The sequence below is a fragment of the Acanthamoeba castellanii genome, assembly GCF_000313135.1.
Source record: "Acanthamoeba castellanii str. Neff unplaced genomic scaffold scf7180000084748, whole genome shotgun sequence".
Classification (NCBI taxonomy): domain Eukaryota; phylum Discosea; order Longamoebia; family Acanthamoebidae; genus Acanthamoeba; species Acanthamoeba castellanii.
This window is the reverse complement of record NW_004457262.1, coordinates 166367-175590: the sequence shown is the minus strand read 5'-3', so window position 1 is coordinate 175590 and position 9224 is coordinate 166367. Positions and strand designations below refer to the sequence as shown.

General features: G+C 59.3%; 6 protein-coding genes across 6 annotated transcripts in view; 3 read left to right on the top strand and 3 right to left on the bottom strand.

The window, feature by feature from the left end:
- Nucleotides 1-53: 53 nt before the first annotated feature.
- On the bottom strand, nucleotides 54-363 carry ACA1_190790 (uncharacterized protein; the record flags this gene model as incomplete). Its single annotated transcript, XM_004333307.1, has 1 exon — nucleotides 54-363. A coding segment is annotated over one exon (310 nt), but the record flags the coding sequence as incomplete, so codon positions are not given.
- A 645-nt stretch (nucleotides 364-1008) lies between these two features.
- Nucleotides 1009-1512, top strand: ACA1_190780 (uncharacterized protein; the record flags this gene model as incomplete). Its single annotated transcript, XM_004333306.1, has 3 exons — nucleotides 1009-1062; nucleotides 1219-1291; nucleotides 1403-1512. The coding sequence occupies 3 exons, from the start codon at nucleotides 1009-1011 to the stop codon at nucleotides 1510-1512; spliced, it is 237 nt and encodes a 78-aa protein (XP_004333354.1).
- Nucleotides 1513-1599: 87 nt separating this feature from the next.
- ACA1_190770 (RhoGAP domain containing protein) lies at nucleotides 1600-5741 on the top strand (the record flags this gene model as incomplete). Its single annotated transcript, XM_004333305.1, has 14 exons — nucleotides 1600-1653; nucleotides 1844-1915; nucleotides 2029-2133; nucleotides 2259-2369; nucleotides 2488-2676; nucleotides 2750-2852; nucleotides 3098-3354; nucleotides 3445-3732; nucleotides 3819-4178; nucleotides 4269-4503; nucleotides 4557-4792; nucleotides 4869-5016; nucleotides 5140-5180; nucleotides 5268-5741. 14 exons carry the CDS (start codon nucleotides 1600-1602, stop codon nucleotides 5739-5741), a joined length of 2673 nt encoding a protein of 890 aa, XP_004333353.1.
- Nucleotides 5742-5951: 210 nt separating this feature from the next.
- ACA1_190760 (glutathione S-transferase family protein, putative) lies at nucleotides 5952-6788 on the top strand (the record flags this gene model as incomplete). Its single annotated transcript, XM_004333304.1, has 2 exons — nucleotides 5952-6524; nucleotides 6636-6788. 2 exons carry the CDS (start codon nucleotides 5952-5954, stop codon nucleotides 6786-6788), a joined length of 726 nt encoding a protein of 241 aa, XP_004333352.1.
- Nucleotides 6789-7714: 926 nt separating this feature from the next.
- Nucleotides 7715-8623, bottom strand: ACA1_190750 (DNAdirected RNA polymerase II subunit RPB7, putative; the record flags this gene model as incomplete). The annotated part of the gene is made up of 4 exons (XM_004333303.1): nucleotides 7715-7762; nucleotides 8019-8105; nucleotides 8208-8399; nucleotides 8489-8623. Coding segments are annotated over 4 exons (462 nt in total), but the record flags the coding sequence as incomplete, so codon positions are not given.
- Nucleotides 8624-8861: 238 nt separating this feature from the next.
- The window catches only part of ACA1_190640 (K+ channel tetramerization subfamily protein), a gene marked incomplete at both ends in the record, with an annotated part of 1697 nt that continues 1334 nt past the window's right edge, over nucleotides 8862-9224 (bottom strand). The window contains one exon of the mRNA XM_004333302.1: nucleotides 8862-9101. Coding sequence (XP_004333350.1) covers nucleotides 8862-9101 — 240 coding nt within the window. The remainder of the gene's footprint in view (nucleotides 9102-9224) is intronic.

Genomic DNA, 9224 nt, shown 5'->3' with positions numbered 1-9224 from the left:
CGGTGTGTTGATGATGGAAGAGGTGTAGACAAGAAGGTGGAAAGGGGCAGTACCCTCGTCGCGGGAGCGGTCATAGTAGCCCGGGTCGATGAAGACGGGTTCGTTGCGTACGAGCTCGTAGGCGGCGTGTTTGCGCTGGGTTCCGCGTTCGCCGCCGTCCAGGAGATGGGTGAGCTCGCGCACGTTGAAGCTGGCCTGAGACCGCTCGCTGGCCATCACCGCAGGACCGTTCGAAACGTCGGGCAGGTCGAGGGCAGCAGCGCACCTCGCAATCTCGACCGCCGCATCTTCCAGTCCGCGCACGATTTTGGGCGTAAGGTGGGCCTCGATGCGGGCAACCCTCTTCGTTACTGTTGTCTGCATGCTGCTCTCCTCTTCTTGGTGTGCTGGGCCTCCTTCTGTACCGCTCTCTCACCTCAACTATTGAACGATTAGAGAGCAGACGCTGATTTGTGTCTCAGTGTGGAACCGTCGCGATCCCAAACCATCTCAAAAATGTCCCATTTTATGTGGACAAAACGAGTTTTCTAACCTTGCCAATCGAAAATTCAATGAAGAGGCACAATCACCAATTACGTCGACACATGGTTGCGCCAATCCTGTGAAAGATTTGTAATTTTGCTTTTTTCTGTCGGACGAGGAAATTTCTTTTTTGAGTTTCTTTTTCGTCTTTCTGTTTTCTTTTATTGTAATTAATTTATAATTGTGGGAGCAACCAGGACACGAGCACCAAGAAGAAGCCGGCTCGTGTGACTCGTGTGGGCGGCCATGAAGAATCTAAGGATTGCCAAACAAGTACATCTTGCCACTCCATCTTCCTCCCAATAACTATGATGCACCACTTATACACATCTTTCGCTCTTTCAATCCATCTGCGTGGCGTCTACTACTCTAGTGGGGCCTCGAGAAGGTGCGCCCCAACCTGCCAACACACGTGTGCGTTCCGTCGCTGATCCAAATCTCACCTTGTCGCTTTCTCCGCCCCACACCTACACTATCTATTGATAGATGGGACGGGTGGAGGTCGTCAGCGAGTCCAACACCGTCCGCTTTCTCGCCGAGGTGCGCACCCCATCTACGTCGCCGCGTTCACGTTCGCCCGCGTCGGCACTACGCTCTCGCATGCGTCGCCGCCACCACCACCACGTGAGACCGCGCCTCCTGTCTCGTTAACTTATGTTGTGATTGTTGGCGGTGGCTGGTGATGTTTGAAAACAGAAAAATGAGGAGAGCCGAGTCTTTCTCAAGGAGTGCTACAAGAGACTGGAGAAGCAGTGCAAGGCCAACCAAGGTGCGGCGGCCCAAAACAAGCCAAAGCAGTGTGCTTCCTTGTTGTTGGCTGCATCTTCAAACGTGGCCTAATCAGACACGTTTGTGATCCACCATCGGACCCCCCGTGCAGATGGCGTGGAGGAGGGCAAGGTGACGGCGTCGGCCTTTGCCAATTTCGGGACTCGCATGAAGCAGGCCTACGACAACCAGGAACTGGGTGCGTGCACACTTCTCAATTAGTTTACCAATACTAGTGGGGGCTGTGGTGACCAGATGAGGCGTCGAGTGGGCACATGTGCTAACCTCCTGAGCCATCCAGCGGCGATGATGGCGCGACTGTCGCAGTTCCAAACGATGACCGAGACGCTCAAGGAGTCTCTCGTGCGCATTTCACACCCACGCCTCCGCACTGCATCTCTTCACACGCACACACGCACACGCACACGCACACGCACACGCACACACGCACACACGCACACACATGTACACACACGCGCACGCGCACACGCGCGCACACACATGTACACACACGCACCGCGCTAACCTGAGCTTCCGGGCGTACTGTATCCAGAGTCGCACGCTGCTCTCCGACGTGAGCGCGCAGCTCGAGGTGCTGGTCAAGTCGGATCTGGCCGAATCAGTGGTACCTCACCTCCGCCTGGCCAGGCTGTGCCCTGCGCCACTCGGCTCGGCTCGACTGACCGGTCTTTGTGTTATCTGGGGGGGGGTGGCGTTGGTCTGTCACGCTGTGCGTAGAGCGAAAAGGCCAAGTACGACAAGTATCGGCGGCAGTACGACGCGGCGATGACCCGGTATCGCAACGCCGAGAACAAGCTCAAGGCGGGGAAGAGCCTCGCCGAGGTGCCACTTCGTTCTTTTTGGCGCTCTCGCTTGTCTGGCGTGCCAGACCCGGGGACTTCCCAAATAGCATCCCATTCGCGCCCCTTGTCTTAATTCTTCTTTTTGTTATTTGTTATTCGCTGCAGGAGGAGAAGGAAGTCGCCGAGGCTAAGAAGGAACTGGAGAAGGTCACCGAAGAGGTCACCGCCGTCTTGGAGGTCATCAACAAGAAGACCGAAATGTTCCTCTTTGAGCGGGTACCACTCTTTTTTTCGTTCTTTCCTTCCTTCGTTCTTTTATCTCTGTCTCCATCGCGGTCGTCGCCACCGCATATCAATCGTTGTGTGTGTGTGTGTGTGTGGTTCGCGTGAACAGTTCTACTTCATGTTCGTGGCCTACGAGGACTTCTTCACGCGCGGGGCCAATCTCGTGCGCGACCTGAAGCCCCACATGTCCCGCCACCAGCAGTGCGCCGACCAGTCCAAGACCGAATACGAGGACCTCCGCGCGCGCAGCCGCGGCTTCGTCCCGCCTTCGACGCCCAAGGCCGCCATCGACCCCACCGTACTTACACACTCACCGCCCCTCCCCTCCCCGGCCCACCATCAGCCTGAGAATTTGTGCACGATTTGAGCAGAAGCGGCTCTTTGGGATGCCGCTGGCCGACGTGATGGCGCGGGAGGGCGGCAAGCTGCCGCGCGCGGTACAGAGCGCCATCGAATTCATCCTGCGCCCCGAAGGTGCGCACCCGATCACTGATCACTCGTCGGTCGCGCTGTTCTTAGCCTCTGTTTTTTAACTCCGATCGGGCGGCGCGGGCGCAGTCATCCGCTTGGAGGGCGTCTTCCGCATTTCGGGCAACATCGCCTCCGTGCAGGAAGTCCAGAACGAAGTCGACTCAGGCACGACACACACGACACACGACACGACACACAACACGCACGGCACACACGACACGGGCTCACTGGTTGTGGTGATGGTTCAGGCAAGGAGGTGGACTACTCGAAGGTGAGCGACCCGCACGTGGTGGCGGCGCTGCTGAAGATGTGGCTCCGGTCGTTGCCCGAATCGATCTTCCCGGTGGCGGCCCTGGCCCGGTATCTCGCGCTCAACCTCGAGACCACGCCCGAGGACGAGCAGGTGCGGGTCCTCCAGGCCGCCGTCGAATCGCTGCCGGAGATCAACAAGACCGCCCTCCACGCCATTCTCTATCTCTGCGCCGAGATCACCAAGCGACAAGAGGTACACAACACAACACGCGCCTCACCGCACACACCGCACGACACGCACTGCACGCGCACTCGTGTGGCTGACGAACCGACCGTGGGTCAGGAGAACCGCATGTCGGCGTCGAATCTGTCGACGGTGCTGGGTCCGAACCTGTTCTTCTGCGAGACGACGGATCCGCAGGAGATGATGAAGGCCATGCAGCCCAGCAGCATCGCGCTCACCCTCCTCATCAAGCAGTACCCGGCCTTCTTCCACGCCCCGCCCTCCTTCCTCAGCTCCCCTCCCGCCGCAGTCGTCACCGCCGCCGCCTCCGCCTCGACCCCCGCGCCTGCGACCACCGCCTCACCTTCGCCGTCACCCGCGCAGACCCTCGCCTCCATCACGCAAGCCGTACCCCTCCCCCACAAGCCTACTTACTGTGGTGGTGTGCGGTTCGTAGTTAAAAACGTTGTGTTTCGTGCGTCGTTGGGTTGTAGGAGACTCGGCCGAGCGCTGCCATCCCACGCACGCCCTCTGATGAGGGCAAGGCCTCGGCCCCTATCCGAATGGGCAGCCGCATATTAACATCGTCTCTGTCGAGCTCGCAAACGATCAGCAGCATCATTGAGGCGACCGAGAGCCTGCCCACGAGCAGCACCACCAGCAGCACCACGGCGGCGGCTCCAGAAAGCGAAGCCGCAGAGCCGGTGGCGTTCTGCCGGTCGGACGAGGTGCTGGAGGCCGAGAGGGAGGGACCCGGCGCTGTGACCGGCCCGCTCGTGTCGAGCGTGACCGCGTTCCTCAACTGCATCGCGCCCATCGTCCACGCCGACGTCGCCACCGACGACCAAGTCATGGTACACAACATGACACACACGCGCGACACACACGCACACGACACGCACGCGTTTGTGGGTTGGGATTGACGCGGCGTGTGTTGGGCTCAGGCGTTGAACAGGGAGCTGAAGGTGGTGGCGGCCGCGATCAAGGAGGCGTTTGACCAGATGCCGGCCCACGGGACGACCTACCCCGGCACCAAGGCGCCCATGGCCGCCGCCGCGCGCCACCTCCGTCCCGCTGCCAAGAACCTCCTCACCGCCGCCAAGAGCGTCAACGAGGCGCCTGGCACGTCGCTCCCTCGCTCGCTCGCTCTGCTCAACGGCGACCCCTCGCTCACGGCGCGTGTCGTGTGCGTGCGTGCGATGGTGCGTGTGCGGTGTTGTGGCACAATGCAGACGATCGTGCGGCAAGGATTGGGCTGCTGGCCGCAACCCGCGAACTGATCGGGGCGGCGCACTCGCTCACGGTGGCCGCGGCGGAGGTGGACACGCTCGCCTGCGCCCCGCCGACCGCCGAGACGCTCCTGCAGCAGTGCGCGCAGCACACCGGCCGCCTCATCCACATCTCCACCGGCACCGCCAGCGACGACGTCCACGCCACCGCCTTCGCCGCCCTCACCGCCGCAGAGCAAGTACGTGCGCTCTCGTGTGTGCGTGTGCGTGCGGGTCGACCGCACGCGCGACTTACACGCTTGCGTGGGTGGCCAGCTACGGTATGGGACGGCGGCGGTGGCGGCCAACCTGGTGAACGGGCCGGCCGCGCAGCAGCTCCTCCAGTCCGGCGAGGACGTGGAGAAGCACCTGAGCCAGCTCTCCAGCCTCGCCGTGCCCCTCCTTGGCGCCACCAACGTCGCAGGTAAGCCACACGACACACACACACACGCGACACACACACGACACACACACGATACACACACACACACACACACACAACATGACACACACACGTGTGTGTCGTCGCACTCATCGCTCGTAACAGACCTGCGCAACGACCCGGCGCTGAAGGACGCGGCGCGGCTGGTGGCCAACGAGTTCCGCGCGTTGACGCGCCTGCTCAAGGAGGCGCCCGCCCAGCCCCGCTCGCCGCCGCTCGCGCGCGACGACCAGGTGCGGCTGCTGCGCGCGTCACACGACCAGCTCGCCGCGCTCGAGACCCAGCTCGTGGCCGAGGCGCCCTCCCTCTCGCCCGAACACGCCGAGCTGCTGCCCCACGTCCGCGCCACGCTCGACCACCTCGCCGCACTCGAGGCCGCCACACTCGCGGGCTCCGATGACGAGTGGAACGGCGGCGCGTTTGCGGCAGCCCAGCGTCTGGCGGCCGAGGCGGCGCTGCTGGTGGCCGGATGCAGTGGCGGCGACGGCGGCACGGTGCATTACCTGCGCCAGCTGGTGCTGCTGGCCACGGCGGGGGCCGGGGCGCGGCGGCTGGGCGATGTGGTATCAACCGGGGCCAAGGCACCGGTGAACAGCCTACCGGTGCCGGAGACGCTCCACCCAGCCCTCGCCGTCGCCGGCCTCGTCGCCGCGCTCTCGAGCTTCCTCCGCCAGCTGTTCTTCAGCTCGCTCGTGCCCTCTACGTAGAGGGAGACTCCGTGGTCTCTCTACGCAGGGCCGAGGCTGTAAAAAAACAATAAAATAAAAAATAAAAAATAACAACACTCCGAATCTCCGGAGGACGAAATCCCGGAGGAAGAAGACAGCGCAACCAACAGCTAACGCTTGCGCAGTTCTTCTTGTCCCGCCCCCGGTCCCCGCTCCAACACCTTGCCCCTCCTACCCCCTCCTTCACAAATGACAGACTCTCTCCCCCTCATCTTCTACGACATCTCTTCACCCATAGAACCCCGCTCCTACGCGCCCAATCCTTCCAAGGCCCGTCTCGCGCTCAGCTTCAAAGGTGTACCCTTCAAGACGACCTGGGTCGACATCCTCGACATCTCTGACGTTCGCAAGGGGCTCAGCTGCCCGGCCACCCGTAAGTTCGACGATGGCTCCGACTTCTACACGCTGCCCATGCTGCGGGACCCGGCCTCGGGCAGGGTCGTTGGCGACTCGTTCGACATCGCCAACTATCTCGAGGACATGTTCCCGGACTCAGGCGGCTGCCTTTTCCCTCCGGACTCCACCCGCACCGGACTCGACTACGAGAGCCCGAACAAGGACACGGCATTCTTCGCGCCCCTGACTTCCAACCTGGGGTCCAAAAACGAGGCCTACGCAAGGTTCAACACGCACGTCGACGCCACCTTCTCCGCCCATGTGGTGCTCGTCGCCCAGTACCTCCCCTTCAACCCGAACACGGCCGAGGCCGTAAGGGCCCTCTTCGTCAAGCGCGCACACCTGCGCTCCTGGGATGACATCTGCGTTCAGGGGGAGGCAAGAGAGCAGCTCAAGGCGGCGTTCAAGGTGGCGCTGACGTCACTGGCCCAGCTGTTTATGATCCACGAAACCGGACCGTACCTCGAGGGGAAACAGGCTACTTATGCCGACCTGATCGTGGGCGGGTGGCTGAACATGCTCTCCGCCACCATGCCCGAGGAGGAGTGGAAGGACTTCAGGACGTGGCATAGTGGAGTCTTTGCCCGGCTGCATGACGCCTTGCAGGAGAACTATTTTGAGTGCAAGTAGAGTAATTAAACAAACTGTGCATCCAAATGTTTGTTGTGCAAGTAGCTTACTGGCGCACTCACATTCTCTAGCATTGAGTCCAGAGGGCACTGCAGCCCGCCCACGATCACACTGCCACAAATGATACCCTCAACAGCAACAATGATTTGGTTCATCAACCAGCCCTGCATTGGAGTCAAGGAGACCTTTGAGGCTGGGGAGCAGATCCAAGAGGACACCATGCAGTGTGTGATGCAGATGGGCCTCCAGTTTGGCATTGAGGTCTCCTCCCTGGCCATCACTGATATTGATTTAGATCAGTGAGCCAAAGATTCCATGAACAAAGTCAACTGCCCTGCATAAGCACCAGGCAGCCACTGACAAGTCCAAGGCCAAGAAGCTGGAGCTTGTCAAGGAGGCCAAAGCCAACACAGAACCAAGGAAAGGAGATCAGTCTTTGAATTCAACCCCTCTGTGTGGCGCTAGGTCCAGCCTGTGCCCACTGGCTGCTTTTGGGACCCAGGCCCTGGAGTTTTCAAGGGAGCAGAAGTGGCCCTCCCTGCCACCACTTTACATGTCATTCCTCAGTGTTCTTTACCACAGTGACTTCTGCTCCATTGTTTGGGGCAGCTCAGGCAATGTGGTCTTCATGACATGTGATCTTCCCCTTGGTAAACTGTCCCCAAACAACACCTCCACAATCCATGAAGCCCACACATGCACTGCCTCCCTATATACAGGGATCTCTCAATTGAGACTGTGCTCCACAACAAGGGGCATAGTGAAAGAATGGTGGAGTGGTCATGTGTCACCATAACACAGCCCATGCACACGCAGAGCATAGCTCTCTTGCTGCCCTCAATTTGTCCTGCCTCTGTTTTTTTTAACACTCATGTCCAAGATGGGATTATACTGCAAAAGGTGATACAACCAGAAGCTCGTGCAGCTCAGCTGATGAGACCCAGGTAGTCCTCCTTGATTGACCCAATAGCGAACTGTCGCGGTTACCACGAAACCAGAGATGAGTTAAATGAATGAAAGGTTGGCAAGAAACAGAAAAGAAGAAGATGGAGAAGGTGAAGATGGCAGGAGGAAGAGGCGTACAATTTCCGATGCATCGACTCGAGTACCCACGATCTTCAAGCGAACCTAAAGAAGACAGTACCAAATGAGAAAGAGGATCAGAGGCGACCGTGTGCGTGTGCGTGTGCGTGTGCGTGTGCGTGTGCGTGATTAGACGAGCGAGGTTACCTCGTCGTCCTTCGAGATCTTGACGGACTCGTCCTCTGACGCGAAGCAGTGTTCTGTTGGGTCGAACGTCATGTCCGTTGGGATCAACTGGCGCCCGGGAAGTCAGCACTCGCTCGCCTTGCGCAGAGATGATGGTGAAGAAGAAGGAGGAGAAGGAGAGGAGAAGGAGAGCAGCAATAGTCCACGTACGTGCTTGGAGACGAAGACCTGCAACGGGCCGACCTCGGCCATGAAGCCCATCTTGTTGACCTGGGTGACGACGGCGTCGACGACTTCGCCCTTGAAGGGGCGGAACACGATGGCCCTGTAGGCCACCGGGAAAGTCACCATCCCTGTGCCGTCGTTGATCTTTCCCAGGCCCACCGTCGCTATCGAAGTCACCTACAAGAAGAAGTAGAAGTAGAAGAAGGCCATGATAAGACCCGTTCAGTGGTATGTGGTGCAAGGGGAAGTAGAAAGAGAAAGAGCACCATGATGATGAAGCCATAGCGCCCGGAGCAGGTGCCCTCGACTTCGGTGTGTAGTTTCTGGATGATGGTGTTGCGCAAGTTGGCACCGAAGTGACGCGGGTGCAGCTGCAGATTGCGGTTCAACAAAATCTGTAATCCCCCCCCCCAATTAAATTAATCCTCGCTCCATCGCAAGGGAATTGATGTTCCATCATGCTCGAGGGCAGAGATCGCATTACGTGAAAGAACATTGTTGTGCGGATTAACGAGCCACCCGAACCGTGGCCTTCTCTTCAAGACCAGGAGAACGTTGAACAACGATCAACCATCGATCCAGGTTTTCTTTTCTGCTATTTACGTTTTCTTTGTGACGTTCGTGTGGAATTCGAAGAATTCAGCTCTGGGCCGCCTTTGGCGACTCTTTGGCGGCGCTGACGACGGGCTCTCGCTTCTCCTTGTGCTTGAGGGCCTTGCGGCAGAGCTTGTCAAGGTCGGGCAGAGAGTAGAAGTTGGCCTCGTTGATGAGCCAGTTGTGGAGGAAGCGATCGTCGGGGATGTTGAGCGTTCCGTCCCGCAGGAAGTTGAGGATGTGGATGAAGTGGGTGCCGTCGCGATCCACAAAATAAAAGCCATCCTGGGATTTGACGTCAGCGACACACACGACACACACGCACATACACGACACACGACACACATGGCACACACGACACACGCACGATTAGAGTGGTTGGTGTACCTCGTCGGGTTCAACGTGGTG